We start from the raw sequence: 20,655 nt of genomic DNA, 5'->3' as shown, positions 1-20,655 counted from the left end.
ATATTTTTTGGTTTTTTGACAATGTGGAATCAATTTCATATTTCTCAATACCAATTTCATACGTTGGTACCTACTCGACATTTCTGTATCAGTTGGACACTTGTTGGTACCAATTTGTTATTTTGTTATCAATTTATGATTTTTTGGTACCAATTTTCCATTTTAGAATCAATTCAATATTTCTTGATACCAGTTTGATACTTTGGTACCAATGCGGAACTTTTTGGTACCTATTTGACACTATGGAAACAATTTAATATTTCTTCATTTGAATTTGACACTTTTGTACCAATGTGTACAAATTTGATACTTTAGAATCAATTTAATATTTCTTGATACCAATTTGATACTTTGGTACCAATAACAAACTTTTTGGTACCAATTTGACACTTTGGTAATAGTTTGACATTTTTTGGTACCAATTTGATATTATTGTCTTATTAATTGGATACTTTGGTATCAATTTGATGCTTTTTGATAGTTTCTAGAACCAATTTGATATTTTTTATCATTTATTTTGAGAGTTTCGATATTTTTCGTACCTGAGAAGCAAAAAAGACTCTTGTTTTCAATTAAACACAGAAACTTTTAATTAAGGTAAAAATAACAAAAAAAAAATAATTTGCTTCTAAGGTACCTTTCTTCGGAGCGCGTCACATAAAAAATAAAATTAAAATTAATGTACCTGTCTAAATATGATCTCATAAATAAAAAAAAGGTTTCTCTTAATGCTCCATTTCATTTCAATTTCTCATTATAATTCTCAAAGGCTTTCGATTTTATCAGGTATATTATACAAATATATACATTCGTCCCCGGAGTGAAAATCTTTGGTTGCGCTTTCAAAAGTTCTTGCACGTATATAATATTGAAATACTACACTATATGTATAGAATAAAGAGATAATATATGTTTACTGTAATGAAAAATGTAAATAATCCTCTGTTTGTATTTTAATACTCATAAGTATTAAGTATATTAAATGACTTTCGTATAGCACACATTCTCTAAATGCTAGAAATTGAGAGTGGGTAATACTGAAATTTCTTATATAGAAAATATTTCAGCGAGAGTGTATTGAAAGAAATATATATATATATTTTTGCAGAGTGTGTTACGAAGCCGGTCTAAGTACGTGGTATGAAATCGAAACTAGTGTGTACCTAATTAGAAAATAGCACGCGTTAATACAACTCGACATGTAATCCACTCACATACTCTCGCTTATGATGAGCACGTCACAGTTTCTCTCTATATACATTTGCGGCTATAAAATGTGATTTCATAGTTGCAACGAACTGTTTCTGAATTCTAAGGAGTTGATTTCTTCTAATTAGTGTATCGCTTAATTTATTTATCGCTTAATCGAAATAAATGATAAAGAATATGAAATTGGCACAAAAGTATCAAATTGGTACCAAAAAAGTATAAATTGATATCAAAGTGTCAAATTCGTACCAAAAAGTTTTGCATTGGTACCAAAGTATCAAATTGGTATCAAGAAATATTATATTGATTCTAAAGTGTCAAATTGGTACCAAAAAATCGTAAATTGATAACAAAATAACAAATTGGTACCAACAAGTGTCCAGTTGATACTAAAACGTTAAATTGGTAACAAAAAGTTTCACATTGGTACCAAAGTGTCAAATTCAAATCAAGAATTATTAAATTGTTTCTAAAGTGTCAAATTGGTACCAAAACATCATAAATTGATAACAAAATGACAAATTGGTACAAACAAGTGTCCAATTGATACCAAAAAAGTATTAATTAATATCAAAATGTCAAATTGGTACCAAAAACTTTCGCATTGGCACCAAAGTATCAAATTGGTATCAAGAAATATTAAATTGATTCTAAAGTGTCAAATTGGTACCATAAAATCATAAATTGATAAGAAAATAACAATATTGGTACCAACAAGTGTCCAATTGATACCAAAGCGTCAAACTGGTGCCAAAAATTTCCATTTTGGTATCAAAGTATCAAATTGGGGATCAAGAAATATTAAATTGATTCTAAAGTATCAAATTGGTACCAAAAAGTTTGACATTGGTACCAAAGTATCATATTGGGTATCAAGAAATATTAAATTGATTCTAAAGTGTTAAATTGGTACCAAAAAATAAAAAATTAACACCAAAATAACAAATTGGTACCAACAAGTGTCCAATTAAAAAACAATTCAAAGGAAACTGTCCTAGACATCTGGTAAAAATCATCACACAATGGAACATTTTGTCAAAATTTTCATTTCAGGAAATGTATGAAAAGCGATTTTTTTCTGTAATTATCCTAAACTATAAAGATTTTAATTAAGGTTGCAAACGAACGAAAATATCTTCCATTGTTCTTGCAGAGAAATAGAAAAGCAGTTCTCTTTTGTAATAATAGAAAAAAAGTACAATAGAAGAGTACTTTCACCTGTACCATCGATTTTTTTTTCATCAATAATAATATGGATTACATAATTATTTTTGAATATAAGTTCCATACGTTTTTCTAATTATACTATAACCCAGAAGGCAAGATGTGAACTCAATGTATTTGTACATAAGAGAAAGGTTACGTTATTCTGAATATTAAACTTTAATCGATTTTATTGAAAGATATTATTATTTAATAATGATATTAATGGAAATGATAATAATAATAATATGTAATATTATTAATAATAATAAATTATTATTATGTAATAAATAATAAAAATAATATTAAAAATAATTGGTAATAATAATATGTAATAATAATAATAATGGGTAATATTATTAATAATAATAATTTATTATTATATTATTATGTTATTATAACATTTAAATTGAAAAAAACAAAATAATTAAAGATCGCTGTTTTTAAATTTCTAAACATTATGTGTTTATGTAAATAAAAAAAAAATTTTACGTAAAATCCATAATTTCTTGATTAAACCGGAAATTTAATGAGTAAACGTTCTAAAATAATTATATCAAACCAGAAATTGATTTTTCTTTTCGAATAAATAAATTAAAGTGTTGCGGCGAAATATCATATATTGAATAAATGAATTTTCTTATATTTACGTGTTACAGAATTTTCTCAAGATTGCTTTTCGAAATCATATCTTGATGGTTGAATTTAATGTACGATTCTTGATAATTAAAAATTGAAATCATAATTAATAAGAGCCATTAGAAAGTGATGTTTCCATACTCTTGTAATTAGAAAATCAAATTCAATTCGTTACTCAAACGAAGATACATATTTTTTTTCTAATTTGCGCCTATGTGTCTATTAAAAAAAATTGCATTTCATTTTATTTTCTTAAAATACGATTTATATGGAAAAATCGTTATTGTACATTTTTGTAAATGGTCCTAAATTATTTTATTGTTAAGAAGCTTAAATTAATAAGTTTCGTATCATAATTTATTTATTGTATTGACAATTATTTCTGTATTAAAAATTTAGTATAAAAAATTTTATATTAAAAATACTGTATTAGAAATTTTACATTAAAAATTTTATATGAGAAGTTTTGTACTAAAAATGTTGTTTTAGTAATTTTGTACTAAAAATTTTGTATTAAAAACTGTATTAAAATTTTTATATTAAAAATTTTGTATTAAAAAATGTATTAAAATTTGGATATTAAAAATTTTGTATTAAAAAATGTATTAAAATTTTGATATTAAAAATTTTGTATTAAAAAATGTATTAAAATTTTGATATTAAAAATTTTGTATTAAAATTTAAAGGTGATTAAATTGGTTTATATTATCAGAATAAATTACTCATACGCTCAATAAAGAGTCGCATTAAAAAGAATCCCGATCGAGTTGTATTTTTATTTTATTTCACTTCCGGAAGTCGCATTGGAAGTTCAACGAAGCCAGTTTCCGGCTTGAGTTTGCACGCACGATTGTATTAAAAATAAACTTTCGATCATTATATTTTATGAACCAGGAGTGGTGTTGGTTTATTATTTGTTTAATTAAGGGATCCATTGAATTGACACGGTATGAGTTTCAGTCTATGAGTTTAAATCATTACATTATTTTATAACAAAAATATTTTCATTTTCAAATTTAGAAAACTGTTTGTCCCAATTTTGTGTTTTTTTGAAAATATAGTTCTCACTCTCTAAATTTGAATTAGTAAAAATTATTACTAATTTTAATTAGTGACTGACTTTTTGCTTTTCAATTAGTAGTTTACTGATAAATTAGTAGAAATTATTATTTTTTAGTAAAATTTACTAATTTAAAAACAAAAAGTCAGTCACTAATTCAGATTAGTAAATATTTTTACTAATTTAAATTTAGAGAATCTATTATTATTTCGTTAGTTTGAATTATTTTATTCGTATTTTGTTTTGAATTATATGAGTTGCAGTCTATGAGTTATCGTCGACAATAAAAATAAAATAAAATGTGAATATGAATAAAAATTGATAAATTCTCAGTTTATGCTAATTTTCAAGAATTTAGTATTAATTTTCTTTTGGTTTATCCAGTTTATTATTGAGTGAAAGGAAAATTTATTCAAATGAAGTTGATTTCCAGAATTTGCAAAATAGAAATAGGGAGAAATAAATAAATATGGAAAAATCAAATGGCAGAACCAGAAAGGAAGATTTCGAGATCATGACTCATTGTTCATAATCTGTTAATAACGTGGAACGTATCATGATGAAGTGGCTCGCAGGCAAATGCAATCCACTCTTCTCGTTAGCGATAGAATCTGTACAGTTACAAATTTTCTACTGCCTACAATAATAATTTGACCGTTCAGTCCATTATGCCGAGGCTGCGTTATGCTTGGCCTGTTACATGCAGTTTCGTGTATTACGAAATTTCTTCGCGGTCAGAGCTCAGAAAAAAAAATAATTTATATATGTACAAAAATCGTCTGTGTAATTTTTTTAAATCAAAAAAATCTCCGACAAAAGTCTTGTGATATTTTTCCAAACAAAAAAGAAAACATTCAATTTAGGATAAAATAAGGTTTTTTGGGACAAATTAGCAATTGAAGTTTAACTACAACTTTTTTATAACTTCTGGTAACTATTTTGATACTTTTAGTACCATTTTGATATTTTTTGACATCACTTTGATAATTTGGTACCATTTTCAAACTGTTTGGGAACATTTTGACATTTTTTTTGTAAAAAATTAAGCCTTTGGTACCAATATGATAATTTTTTTTTAAAAGTTTCTGTAACGATTTGACACTTTTGTTACCTATTTGATATTTTTGATACCCATTTGATACATGGTGCATATACATATTTTTTCATATTTTCTGTTTTAATTTAATACTTCTGATATCAATTTAATATTTTTTGGTTCCACTTAATTGGACATTTTGGTATCAATTTAATATTTTTTGGTACCAATTTGACAATTTGGAATCAACTTAATATTTTTAGATACAAAATTTATTACTTTGGTGCCAATGTGAAATTTTTTTGGTACCAATTTGACACTGTGGTAACAGTTTGACATTATTTGGTGCCAATTTGATACTTTAGAAACAATTTTATTTTTTTTCATTTAAATTTGACACTTTGGTACCAATCTGGCCCTTTTTGGTACCAATTCTATGTTTTGGTATCAATTGTACACTTGTTGGTACAAATTGGTATTGTGGTATCAATTTATGTTTTTAATAGCAATTTGGTACTTTAGTACCAACTTTATATTTCTTGATACCAATTTAATTCTGTGATATAAATTTATCACACTTTGTTAACAATTGCATATTTATTTTTTCATATTTTCTGTTCTAATTTAATACTTTTGATGTCAATTTAGTTTTTTTTGGTTCCAATATGTTATTTTGTTATCAATTTATGACTTTTTGGTACCAATTTGGCACTTCGGAATTAATTTACTATTTCTTCATTTGAATTTGACACTTTGATAGCAGTGTGAAACTATTTGGTACCAATTCTATGTTTTGGTATCAATTTGCACTTGTTGGTACCAATTTGTTATTTTATTATCAATTTATGAATTTTTGGTACCAATTTGCCATTTTAGAATCAATTTAATATTTCTTGATACCAATTTGATACTTTGGTACCAATTCGAAACTTTTTGGTACCGATTTGACACTTTGATATTAATTTATACTGTTTTGGTAACAATTTAACAGTTTGGTATACTGTAATAGAACTTTTTTTGGAATAATTTGATATTTTGGTATCAATTTGATATTTTTGATACCAATTTAATAGTTTGGTACCAATGTGAAACTTTTTGTTACCAATTTGACGCTTTGGTATCAATTGGACACTTGTTGGTACCAATTTGTTATTTCAGTACCAATTTATGATTTTTTGGTACCAGTTTGACACTTTAGAATCAATTTAATTTTGTTACCAATTTGACGCTTTGGTATCAATTGGACACTTGTTGGTACCAATTTGTTATTTCAGTACCAATTTATGATTTTTTGGTACCAATTTGACACTTTAGAATCAATTTAATATTTTTTGATACTAATTTGATACTTTGGTACCAATGTGAAATTTGTTGGTACCAATTTAATAGTTTGGTACCAGTGGCAAACTTCTTGGTATCATTTTGATATTTTTTTGTTATTAATTTGAGACTTTGAAATTAGTTTAATACTTTTTGGTAGTAATTTTGTAGTCTTTGATAAAAATTTGATATTCTTCAATAACAATTTAAAACTTATGTACCTTTTTCTCAATTTTTGACAACAATGTGATATTTGGTACTTATTTCAAACTTTTTGGTTATAATTAGATACTTTTGAAATAATTTTCACACTTTTTGGTACCAATTTGATATTTTTGATACCAATTTGATGCTTTGGTACCAATTTCAAACTTTTTGTTAGCATTGTGATATTTTTTTCTGCCTTTTATATAAATTTCTCCTAAATTTGCGTTTTACAAACACAGTTTTTCTACAGATATTAAATTGAGACAAAAAATGTATCAAAATTTTTGCGAAGGAACATTTTGATACATTTTTTGTCTCAATTTGATATTCTTAAAAAAACTGTGTATAAATAAAAGTTTGATTAAATAAAAAAAATTTTTACTGAATATTTGTTATTAATAAAAATTGTATAAAAAACGTGAAAAGGCATAAAAAGGCATAAAATTGCATAAAATGGTATGAAAAGGTATAAAATTCTTACCAATGTTGGAAGACTGTCGAAAATGTAGCAGACAAAAAGAATGCTGAACACAGTGGATCTTCCACTGGCCTCATCAACTTGAATCTTCTTTTTTTTCAAACAGGTCCTGCTATTTGTGGAGCCACTAGTGCAGGAACCACTTGACGGCTCCCAATGTTGTTGATGGCACTCATAAGCGCCGGAAGAATTTTTCGAGCTTGCTTCCGACAAATCGGAAACCGATTTCAACAATTCACTTTTCACCGGATGACATGAATTTTTCATAATATTTATAAACAAACTCAACAACGATGTCATCACCAATGAAATTCTCAATGAATTAAAAAATATTCCATATTTCAATGATATTTCATGAGGTAGAAAAACACATATTTGCGGTTCAAAGTTGAGAATCCCTGTAATGCCAATGCACGCACTGACAACACTAAGACAAACCACATGATACTTGAGATGATTTTTCGTTAGGTTCAAGTTTTCCTGTTTGCTAATCGCTGCAAAAATTGCGATTGACGTCAAAGTCAACTCCTGAAGGATGCTCGACGAGTTCAGCATCCACACCAAGGTCGAACATAATTCTATAAAATAAAAATAAAAATACTTGTAAAGATTTATGTGCTTCCATGTTTGATTCGACGAACAAAAAAATTTTTAAAAATAAAATAAAAGACGAGAACTTAAAAAAAAGAAGATGAAGAAGAATGAAATATATCCGCACGTGGATAAATGTGGACTCGGGGCAATTGTAGATAAAAGTGGAAGGTATGAATATAAGAAAAAGAAATGGAAAAAAATTGGTGTTAAAAAGTGCATCAAGTATGCAGTAATTGGGTGGTAATTGCAAATTGGAAAGAAGTATAGTAATTGGATCTGCTATATATATATAAAGCGAATTCTTTAATCTCTTGTCAGAAAAAGATAATTGTAGGATATTAAATTTTATTCTGGAAAATATTTCAATGTCTTTAAATTTTACAAGATAATGATGCATCAGCGAAAAGAGACGTTATAGAAATCAAATTTTTATTCTCAATGTATAAAAAAAATACGTTGTTTTCTTGTGGATTTATAGATTTATAGATTGTTATTCTTCCATACAACCATAAACCATTGATTCCTAGATCAAAAATTATAGATCCATAGATTCAGAGCTATTTTATCCATACTGACATAAGCTATTGATGCTTGGATCGTAAATTATAGATCTGTAGATCATTTACTCTTAAATCACAAATTATAGATTCAAGGATCCATATATAATTTATTTATACAACCATAAAACATTCATCTTCAAATCACAAATTATAGATCATTCAGATCATTTATTTATAAATCATAAATCTATTGATCTATAGAAGTATGAATCATTAAATCTATTTATCTATAGATCTATATTATCTATAACAATTCTTTGATCTATATATTACATAATATATAGATAATATATATTGTATATATTATATATATTATATACAATAGATCTATAGATTTACAATAATAGATATAGATCTATAGATCATAGAATTGATCTATAGATCTATAAATCATGGAATATATTGATCTATAGATCTATTCGGTGCTGGAACCAGTAAAACTATTAAAAATACGGACTTTAAGGACCAAAAATACGAAATTTCAATTATTCGTAAATTCTTCAATTAAATATAAATATTAGAAATTAAAAACTTAAAATAATATGAAAAAAATTCAATTACGCACGTTTTCAAAAAAATTAATTTCAAAATTCAATTATTTCTAAAAATTTACGCTATATTGCCTTTAATATTCAATTTTTATCTAAAATTTGAACTGAAATTTATTTTTATATATATTTTTATTAGAAAATTCTACTAGAATTCAATTATTTAAATACAAAAATAAATAATTTATTGAATAATAATTGAATTTTTCTTAATATTGAATTCTTCAAAAGAAACTTAATCAACATTTTTTTAATAAATTGGATTCTTTCCAAGAATTTGAATAAAACTTTTATGAATAATTGCATTTTTCGAAGAAACTATTTACAATTGTATTAAAATTAAAAATTGAAATTAAATTAATTAAACAATTAATTTCATGTGAAATTTTGATTATTTAAAAAAATAATAAGAGAAAAGAAAATTTTATTGAAATAGTTAATATTGAAAATAATTAAATCCCTTCAAAAAATTTAATAAAAAATGCATTGAAGATAATTATTCAATTCTAATTATTATTTTTTTAAATAATTGACTTTTTTCAAAAATTTTAATAAGATTTTTAAGAATAATTGCATTTATCAAGGATTTAATTGCAAATTGAATTAAAAATAATTGAAATCCTACAATGAATTTTATTAGTTATAAAAATAAATGAATTTTCGATCCCAATTGTAGTAAAATTTTTTAAAATAATTGAATCCCTAAGAAGAATTTTTATATTTATAAAAATAATAATGGAAATAATTGATTTTTTGCAATGAATTTTCTTAAAATTTTAAAAAATAATTGTATTCCAAAGAAGAATGTAAATATTTTCAAAAATAATTGAATTCTTGCGAAGAATTATAAAATTTTTAAAAATAATTGCATTTTTCGAGGAATTAATTGAAAATTGTATTAAAAATAATTGAAATCCTACGATAAGTTTTATTATTTATGAAAATAATTGAATCCCTAAGAAGAATTTTATTATTTTTGAACAAAATGTAATTTGTGCGTAGAATAGCATATTACTCTTGAAAATAATTGAATTTCTACAATAATTTGTAATTTTTCGAAAATTAAATTTTTTTTTGTGTTTTTAACTAAAATTTTTCTATTATATTTTTAATAATTTTTGATTAAAAATTCAATTATTTTCATAAATTGACGCTATAATGCTTTTAATATTCAATTAATTATAATCTAAAATTTTATCTGAAGTCCGTTTTTAAATCAATTTTTATTAGAAAATTTTACTAGAATTCAATTATTTATTTAAAAAAACAATTTATTGAATAATTGCATGTTTCTTAAAAATTAAAATTGAATTCTCATAAAGAATTTAATCAATAAATTTTAAATAACTGAATTCTTTTGACGAATTTTAATAAAATTTTAAAGAATAATTATACATTTTTCGAGGAATTCAATTGAAAATGTATTTAAAAATAATTGAAATTCAGCGGTGAGTTTTATTATTAATGAAAATAATTGAATTTCTAAAACGAATTTTATTAATTTACGAAAATAATTCAATCCCTGTAAAAATTTTATTATTTATCACAATAATTGAATGATTGCGAAGAGATTTAAAAAAAGTTTGTAAATAATTGAATTCCTGTAAAATTTTTATTGTTTTATGAAAATAATTAAAGGTTTGCGTAGAATTTTATTAAACTTTTTTAAAAAATTGAATTCTTTTGGTAAATTTTATTAAAATTGTATAAATTAAAAATCATTTAGAGAAAAATTTTGGAAAATAATTGAAATTTTGCAAAGAATTTTATGAAAATTTTTGAAAATAATTGAAATTTTACCAAGAATTTTATAAAAAATTTTTTAAATTAATGAATTTTGGAGAAAAATTTAATTACTTCTAAAGATAATTGAAATTTTGACGAGAAGTTTTTAAAACTTTTGAACAGAATTGAATTTCTGCAAAGAATTTTATTATTTTTGAAAATAATTGAATTTCTGCAATTATTTACGGACCTTTAAGAGATTTTCGAACCCAGTTCGAGTTCTGATCTATGGATCATTAATTTGAATGAAACGACAAGTAGAGAGTGACTAAAAATCTCTTTTTGCCGAAAGAAATGTCAAAAATTTAAATGAAATCTTTCTTGGCCCAATTTAATATTTGAAATAGTTATGATTGCAATGACACCGAAAGGTCACTCCCACTGAAATAATAATTATCGTTGCTGATGGATTTACGTAATGTTGATTATAGACGCCGCCTCGCATTGTTAGACGTTTACATGAAACAATACTGTAATCATTTTGTGCATCCGAGCGTCGAACTAAAGTTTTTCTTTTATTCATGATTAATGACACTTTGGCTCATGATTGATGATGAAAAATAATTAATAATATTTCCAAATCGTTTAGCATGGAATTCGTTATTATTCTTATTTGGTGCACGAGATGAAACATGTCAATTATTTTAATTATATGACGAAAAACAGAGCGGTTCTAAATAAATTTGCTCCAAATAAATATGAATCGAAAAAAAATTCTTCTTTCAAGGTAATAATTATTTAATTATAATCTATTTTGTGGGGAGGGGGTAAAAAAATTTGTTTAAAATTGAAATACTTTTTTGAATTTTTATTTTTACCTCCGAAATGATTTGCTGGTCGAATTAGTGTGAGAATTGCGTACAGTAATAATCCGAGTTGATGAACGAGACTTTCTGAAAGAATTGCCACTGTCAGAATGTCTATTCTTCTTTTTGCAGATGATGGTTGGTTCTGGTATATGAGTAGTGACCAAGAGAGAAGTAGGATGCAAATTGGCGAACCGACGCACGTGGGCAACCATTCTCCTACCTCACTTCTCATCTCTGCAAAAAAAAAATCATATTTTCTGTTGATTATAAATTCAAGTACTATAATTATTACTACTTATGTTATTATTTTTTTTATTAAATGAACAGAACTGTACATAATGTATTTATTCAAAAATAATTATAGCTCAATAATTAAAAACATATATATAAATCAAAAATTGGTACCAAAAGTTTCAAAGTTTTGGTATCAATTTGATCCTTTGGTACCAATTTTAAACTTTTCGGTACCACTTTGATACTTTGGTACCAATTTTAAACTTTTCGGTACCAATTTGATAATTGCTACAAATTTCAAACTTCTTATTATTAATTTGATATTTCCTGTTTTTAATTTGAGACTTTGGTAATAATTTTAACCTTTTTGGTACCAATTTCAAACTTTTTGGTAGCAATTTGATTCTTTGGTACCAATTTGATACTTGGTACCAATTTCAAAGTTTTTTGTATCAATTTCTTATTTTTTATAATAGTTTGATACTTTGGTACCAATTTCAAAATTTTTAGTCATAATTTTATATTCTTTGTTATTAATTCTAGACTTTGGTACCAATTTGATACTTTTTAAGATTGATTGATACTTTATGTACCAATTTTCTATTTTTATAATAATTTGATACTTTGGTACCAATTTTAAACCTTTTGGTACCAATTAGATTCTTGATAGAAATTTCAATCTTTTTATTATTGATTTGATATTTCCTACTTTTAATTTGAGACTTTGGTACCAATTTTAAACTTTTTGGTATTTTTTAATATCGATTTGATGCTTTTCATACCAATTTGATACTTCTGTACCAGTTTTAAACTTTTTAGTCTCATTTTGATATTTTCTGTTATTAATTTGAGACTTTGGTACCAATTTAACACTTTTGATAGTTTTTGGTACCAATATGAAACTTGTGGTACCATTTTGAAATATAAGTATTCAGATATTAGAAACGTAATATTTCCAAGGAAACTCATCTGCATAATAAAAATCAACATTCTTGAAAAAGTAGTAAAAATTTTTTCTCTTCGGAATAGAATATAAAGGATAAATATACTAATTATTATTCAACATTAAAGTGGCTCATTGAGAATAACTCAAGTATCGCCTCATCCGACAATTGCTACTTATTTCACTTTGGTATTTGCAATTTATAGCCATTTAAAGAACCCACTTGTAATCATTTTCTATTGCCTTTCTCATATATTTCTTTTGAAACTTTAAAGAGAGTTGCTTTCCTATATATTTATTAGTCATGTGTAAAATCTAGATCAATGAATATTATAAGATTGTGTACATACAATAAATAACCATTGTTCCATATTATATATCTCTCTCATTCCTCTTTCGTTTCTCTCTTTGTCTCTCTCTCTCTCTCTCTCTCACTTATATATTAAAATTTATTTTTACACAAATATATATTATTAAAATATTAATCGATTTAAATTTTTACATTCAACTCTATTTGAAATTATGAGTGAAATGAAAGTTGAAAAATATGAGGAACTGCATGATACTTAATAGCATAAATCAAATGATGATTAGAAAAAAACAAATAATAATTTGTCTGTAATTTTCTTATTAGAAAAACTATATTGATCTTAATAAACTGCTAATTTTTATAATTATACTTTCTACCTTGACTGAGGACAAATCATTCAATTTCCGCTTGAAATATTACAACACATGAGAGGAAATAATTTTTTTTATGGTATTTACATTTTACGTATACTAGCAAAAAAAAGGGCAAAAATAAGAAACAAAAACAAAAAATCCATAAATATAAATATATATAATATAAGGAGGTAAAAATGAAAGACAAAGTAAAAATAAAATTTGTCTAGGCAAATAAAATTTGTACCAAAAGTTTCACATTGCTACCAAAATCTCAAATTACTAACAAGAAATAGCAAATTGAGCCTAAAAAGTATGAAATTGGTACCTAAGTATCAAATTGGTACCGAAAGTATCAAATTGATCTTAAAAACTATCAAATTGGTGGCAAAGTCTCAAATTAATAACAAGAAAAATCAGATTAAGACTAAAAACATTGGAATTGGTATCAAAATATCAAATTGATCTTAAACACGATCGAAAAGTATCAAATAGATACCACAGTCTCAATTTTATACAAAAAATCACATTGTTAATAAGAAGATTGAATTTGGTACCAAAGTAAAAAATTGTTATAAAAATTAATATAAATTGGTAGCAAAAGTACCAAATTATTAAGAAAAATATAAAAATTGGAACCAACTAACTTAGAACCATAAAGTTTGAAATTGGTACCAGGTATAAAATTGGTACCAAAGTATCAAATTGTTTTGAAAAAACATCAAATTGGTTCCAAAAGTAGAAAAATTTTCCTAAAAACGGCTCGGCTCGGTTCAAGTTATGAATTTTTTTCGATTTTTTTTCTAATTTTCATTTTTCTGATACGGGCGGGTGAGGACGCTGGGTATCAAAAATTTTTTTAAACAATTCTTATTGGTCCAATAATAAGAAGCATTAATCCCTCTTAAATTTGCGACCAAGAAACAAAAAATTGGTCAAAAATTATTCAAGTTATGAATTTTTTTTCGATTTTTTTTCCCAATTTTCGTTTTTCTGATACGGGCGGGTGGGAACGCTGGCTATCAAAAATATATTTAAAAAATTCTCAATTGTCACATTTTAAGGAGCAATAATTCCCCTTTAATTTGTGACCAAGAAATAAAAATTTGATCTAAAAAGTAAAAATAAAATTTGCCTAAGCAAATTTTATTTTTACTTTGTCTTTTATTTTCCATGTGATTAAGAGTTGTGATTTAAATAATAAATAAAATTAAAAAAAAGAGAAAAATTTATTAAGTATGTAAAGTAGGTAATATAATAATAAAGTGAACGTGAGCATATTTAAATTTTCATGTGGGACATAAAGCATTTCTACAAGCGCACATGTTGTTACTTCCTGACATTTACGATTCCTGACACTTTCCTTAGCTTGGAATTCATTCATCTCATGATAATTAAGCGTGTGGACTTGATCCTTGTTAGATGGATGTTTTATTATCGCACGCACGGAATGAAGGAAGTTTATATGCATATACAGACTTGCTTTCCTTTCTCGCGCATTTCGCGAACAAGGCGCGGGTAAATGTCAAATAAACACAAAGATGGGAGGGGGGATCCTCATTTTAATTCCCCTCTATTATTAAATTATACGTCATTGACTTTTTTTAATTCTCTCTCTCTCTCTAGCCACTGTGCGCCTGAAAAACCTTTCTATCTCAATGTGTAAACTATCTAAGATATATGTTGCACTCAGGCAACTTTCTAAGTTAAGTTCTAATTTATTGTATTAAAATATTGTAAGATAATGTCTATTTGCAAAGAAAAAGGAAGTTAATGATTTAAAAATAAAGGTCCTTATTTTATTTTTTCTTTCATAGTTCTCGTGAAGAATGCTGTTTTTATATTTCGTTCTCTCGTTGTTTTATTACCGGTATTATTATTAACGTCTATATTCACGAGATCACTGGTTAAGGCATTATATTGGAATGCACAACGGATCGTTGTATAATTAGATTTTATGCCGCGAAGTAACGGTTTTTCTTATGCTCTAACTATCAAGAAATATGCTTTGGCTAATTTAATTTTTGGTAATATCGGGTAATATTCGACGCATTGGAATTATCTTTCTTTTAATTGTTTTATTTTTAGTTATACTGTTTATTTATTTTATTTCTAATCATTACTTTTTTGTAACAATTTTAAAATTTGTTACTTTGGTACCAATTTCAAATTATTTGTCTAAAATTTTCCTTTTTTTGTACAAAATTGAATCCATGATAACAATTTGATACTTTTTGTATTAATTAATAACAAAAATAATAATTTTACTATTTTTGTATAATATTGAATCCATGGCATCAATTTCATACTTGGTAGTATTAATTAATACTACAAGTATCAAATTGATACCAAAAACTCAATTTTGTACAAAAAGAAGTAAAATTTTTGTCAAATAATTTGAAATTAGTATCAAAGTTTCAAATTAGTATCAAAAATACTAAGGTGATACCAAATGTAACAAATTGGCTCAAAAAAGTTTCAAAGTGCTACCAAATAAGTCTCTAATTGTTACCGAATTTTTTTTAATTTATACCCGAGTTTCAAATTGGAACTAAAAGTATTAAATAGATACAAAGGTTTCAATTTAATACCAAAAAAATTCAAAATATATCCAAAAAAATATAAAACTGGTACCAAATTATGAAACTGGTACCAAAGTATCAAATTGGTACTAAATATCAAATTGATACCAAAGTATCAAATTGGTACCAAATATCAAATTGGTATACAAAAAATATCAAATTGGTACCAAAGTATCAAATTGGTATCAAATATTATCAAATTGGTACCAAAGTATCAAATTGGTATAAAAAAATATCAAATTTGTACCAAAGTATCAAATTGGTATTAAAAAATATCAAATTGGTACCTTTGTATTAAATTGATCCTAAAAACTATCAGAAAAGTATTTAATACTCTGGTATTAATTTAAAAATTTTTGGAAACAATTTGAAACTTTGGTACAAATTTCGTATTATTTGTCATCAATTTGAGATTTTCTTGTCATAAAATTGAAACCTTGATAACAATTTGATACATTTGTTTTATAGTTTTAATACTGATTTTTTGCATTTGGTACCAGTTTTAAATTTATTGAAATAAATTTGATACTTCGTATACAAATTAAAACTTTTTGGTACCAATTTGACATTTTTTGGTATAAAATTGAGACCTTGGTAGCAGTTTCAAACTTTTGGTAACAATTCGACATTTTTTCGATATAAAATTGAGACCTTGGTACCAATTTGATGCTTCTTTTTATAGTTTTAGTACAGATTTGATACTTTTGGCACTAGCTTAAAATTTTGTTGATTATTTGATTATTTGATTATTTTTGGTACTTTGGTACAAGTTTCAAACTTTTTGGGGAGAATTTGATAAATTTTGTTATTTATTTGAGACTTTGGTATGAAATCGATATTTTTTGGTTCTAAATTTATACTTTTGGCACCAATTTGATAGTTCTTGTTACCAATTTAATAATTTGGTACCAGTTTTATATTTTTTGGAAATAATTTGAAATTTTTTGTAACTACATTGAAACCTTTGTATCAATTTAATACTTTTAGTTCCAATTTGGAACTTTGGTATCAATTTAAAAATTTTTGGTAACATTTGGAGACTTTGGTAGCATTTTGATACTTTTTTGAGCCAATTTGTTACTTTTGGTACCACTTTAGTATTTTTTGATACCAATTTGAAATTTTGATCCTAATTTTAAACTTTTTGTTAACAATTTGATATTTCGTGTTCTTAATTTATGAATTTGTTGTGAATTCAATACTTTTTGTGGAATCTGTGAAACTTTTTAGAATAAATAAAAATGTTTGATACCAATTTCAAACTTGTATAAATTTGATTTTTTATTCGTATCAATTTAATACTTTCATATCAATTTGATATTCTTTGGTAATAATTTGATATTTTGTGGTATATTTTTAATAGTTTGCTACATATTTAATACTTTTTTTTCTAAATTTCAAATTTTGTTACTAATTTAATACTTCTAAATTAGTCCAGTCTTTCTTTCAATCTTATTTAAAAAGTAAAGAAAACAATTGAATTCACATTTAATTTAGTTTCGTTTTTAATTGATCATCAAGTCGCACAAATTTTTTTCCACAAATTATAGTCAGTTATACAGATGTAAATGACAATTTCTCTTTATATTTATAATGACTTAATTATCCGGTACATCATTTAATTGTGAACCAAAGGCACAGGCGTTAATTAATGTCTTCTTTGTTAAAATCATCCTGATAGAATTGTAGAATTTTAATGACTATTTGAATCGGCAAAAAAATTTTCCGAAATTTTAAAGAATAGGTACTCTTGTTCCTTTTGTCAAATGAAAAGAAAAAATCTAATATAATAATGAGAAAGAATTTCTTTTTCACTTCGTTTGCTACGTTGGTTCAGTCATTTTGAACTTTAAAAATAAAAACACTATTTACGTCTTTACTGCACATGTATATAAGTATAATTGCCAATATTTGTGGGAGTGGAAGAATGAAAATAAAAAATGTAAGCTAAGCAAATGATTTTAAATGTAAATATATATTGTACATGCATTTCGATTATATAGTAGGAAATTATATATTATCTTCGTGTATATACAAGAAAATTGTAAAAGTGTAATGATCTCTTTTTCTCTCTCTCTCTCTTTCTCTGGCGAACAGGTACCGCCGATAGCTATACAGGTATCATAACAAAATACAATAATTGTTTTTTTCATTTTTATTAATGATTAATTCTTCAATTTTGGCTAAATAGTTTAGTGAAATATTCTTTTTAAGAAAGAAAAAATAAATCGAGGTGTGAATTTTTTCGAATGAATGCAAATTTAGATATTTACGAAAATTTTCTTGAATGATGTGAGATAAAAGAGAGAGGAAAGAGAAAAAAGGAGAGAGAGAGAGAGAGGCATGAAAGATTGTAGAATGTATAGAGGTAGGACCGAATGACACATGTAGGTTAATTTTGCCCAGTGTATACATATAATAACAGTAACGTCACATTATGAGGCAAAACTGGTTTGACGCTCTAGCCCACGTTGACCCCAAGGCATCTCTCAATATACAAATGCCAATTCATTCAATATCGAGACGTGCTTCATGACCTATATTATAATATCATCACAAGCAACACAACCTGAATTCCTCTTATATATGGCTATCAAAATTCTTTTTTTTTAATTCCTTTACAGATATTTTTCCCCATCAAGAATTAATTAGGTCTCATAACTAATTATGCCACGAGTAATAAATTTCAAACATTGACACTGATTTTATATACATATAGACAATATTTTTAAACGGTGCTGAAGATAATGAGAATTACTGTAAAGTTCTATAATATTGTGCTATCAGCTTTTCTTTTCCTTCCTGGAAAATTTCTCCCTTTATGAATTAATTAGGTTTGATAACTAATTATACTATGAATAATAAATTCGATAAATTGATACAAATTTTATAGAGTTAATTTTTTCAATGCTGTAAAATATGTAAAATACTGTGAAGTACAGTTGAATTCTGGGAAATACTTTGAAATACTTTGAAATACTGTAAAATATACCGTGCAGTACTAGGAAATACTCTACAATTCAAAAATACTATAAAGTACTAGGAATTACTGTGAAATACTTTGAAATACTGTAAAATATACCGTGCAGTACTAGGAAATACTCTACAATTCAAAAATACTATAAAGTACTAGGAATTACTGTAAAATACTGTAAAAAAACTTTAAAATACTGTAAAATATACCGCGAAGTACTAGAAAATACTGTATAATACTAAAAATACTATGAAGTACTAGGAATTCCCTAGTAGAAATTTGTCGTGGCATGACTAGATTTATTCAAGTTACTGTACAGTTTTAGTCATGGAAGTTTAATCTAGCTTAACTGGCGAATTACTAGACAGCTACTGCATAACACTGTTAAAGAAAATATAAAGTTGAACTTGATTATTACTGCATAGAAGTCCTGTACAGTTATTTTCATGGCACTGTCGAGGCGTTCCGAGAAATGATGTTCCAAAGTTTGTCGTGGCGTTAGCGCTACCGCCAGTTTCAGTAACTAAACAGTTGTGTATTGACATTTTCGAAATATTTTCTATAAAATAAATCTTTTGGTTTTACAGTTTATAGTTTTTATAATTTTAATTTTGTTCTTTTATTTTACTGTTGACAACTAAATAACAAATTTTTTAAATTATTTAATATTAAAATTTTGATTTAATAATAAAAATTTCTTTTCAATCAAAATTTATTTTTAATGAAAATTCCTTTAGAAAAAAAAAATTTTTTTAAAATTCGCTTCAATTAATTGAGTTAATTAAAATAACTAATTTTTTAAATTCAGAAGACAATTTCTTTTCAAGATTATATACTCTTATTATATGTATAAATATTAATTTAACAAACCTGTTACATACAAAAAGTTAGAATTGGTCCAATAAAGTGAGGTTATGTTTTACATTGATGAATTGACGTTGACATATGTATAGCTCTCCGATCTGAATAACAGAACTGTCTATAATTAATGACAGTAGACAGTAACAATTTATTACTAATTCCTTACGGAAAAAATAGACATAATTCTAGTTACACCCGCGAATTATTTCTTTCAGTGTATACTCTGATGTATTTATGGAAAATGTCTACACAACACTGTTCAGTTGCTGGACTGACGGTAGCGCTAACGCCACGACAAACTTTGAAACATAATTTCACGGAACGCCTAGACAGTACCATGAGAATAACTGGACAGACAGAACTTCTATACAGTAATAATCAATAAGTTCAACTTTAGAGTGTTATGCAGTAGCTGTCCAGTAATTCGCCAGTTGAGCTAGAAAAGATGAAAAAGGGAACTGCTTTACCTGCCGGTAGAGTATGGTTCTTATTTTTCCGGAATCGTCCATCGACTAGAACGGCCGTGATGCGTAAAGCGTGCGTTTAGGTATTTCGTCCCAGTGTGACCCGAGTTCGCTCCCCGAAACCGCTAGATATTTTTCGTTTGAACTGAATTAATTCTTCATATTAGGGTTTACTTATAAGTTTGTAGTGTGATAAAATAATAATATTTATTTCAGTGTTGTGCTTAATTAAAGGAAAAAGTGAATGTTGTTTAATGTAAAAAAATGACATGTGTTCAAGAATCAGTAATTTTTATATTTTTTTTTAATTATGTAGTTATTTAAAAATAATTTTACAGATAATTTATTATAAATCATTTATTATACGGAACAATAGATACACCAACAGTAAAAATATAGTTTCGTAAAATTTTAATTTATTTAATTTGTTGACAAAAAAATTTAACGTTATATTTTCAAATTTGTACGTGTTTAATACGTAACGTC

General features: G+C 25.4%; 1 protein-coding gene across 2 annotated transcripts in view; it reads right to left on the bottom strand.

Annotated features, from left to right (window-relative positions):
- The window catches only part of LOC122511087, a 42,596-nt gene that overhangs the window by 9,344 nt on the left and 12,597 nt on the right, over positions 1-20,655 (bottom strand). For both annotated transcript variants that reach the window (XM_043626131.1, XM_043626132.1), the window contains exons 2-3: positions 11,458-11,682; positions 7,156-7,730 (exon numbers count right to left, since the gene is read on the bottom strand). In XM_043626131.1, coding sequence (XP_043482066.1) covers positions 7,156-7,730; positions 11,458-11,680 — 798 coding nt within the window. In that variant the 5' untranslated portion in view covers positions 11,681-11,682. The remainder of the gene's footprint in view (positions 1-7,155; positions 7,731-11,457; positions 11,683-20,655) is intronic.

The sequence above is a fragment of the Leptopilina heterotoma genome, unplaced genomic scaffold (genome assembly GCF_015476425.1).
Source record: "Leptopilina heterotoma isolate Lh14 unplaced genomic scaffold, ASM1547642v1 Lhet_80, whole genome shotgun sequence".
NCBI lineage: Eukaryota > Metazoa > Arthropoda > Insecta > Hymenoptera > Figitidae > Leptopilina > Leptopilina heterotoma.
This window is presented reverse-complemented; position numbering and strand designations above follow the sequence as displayed.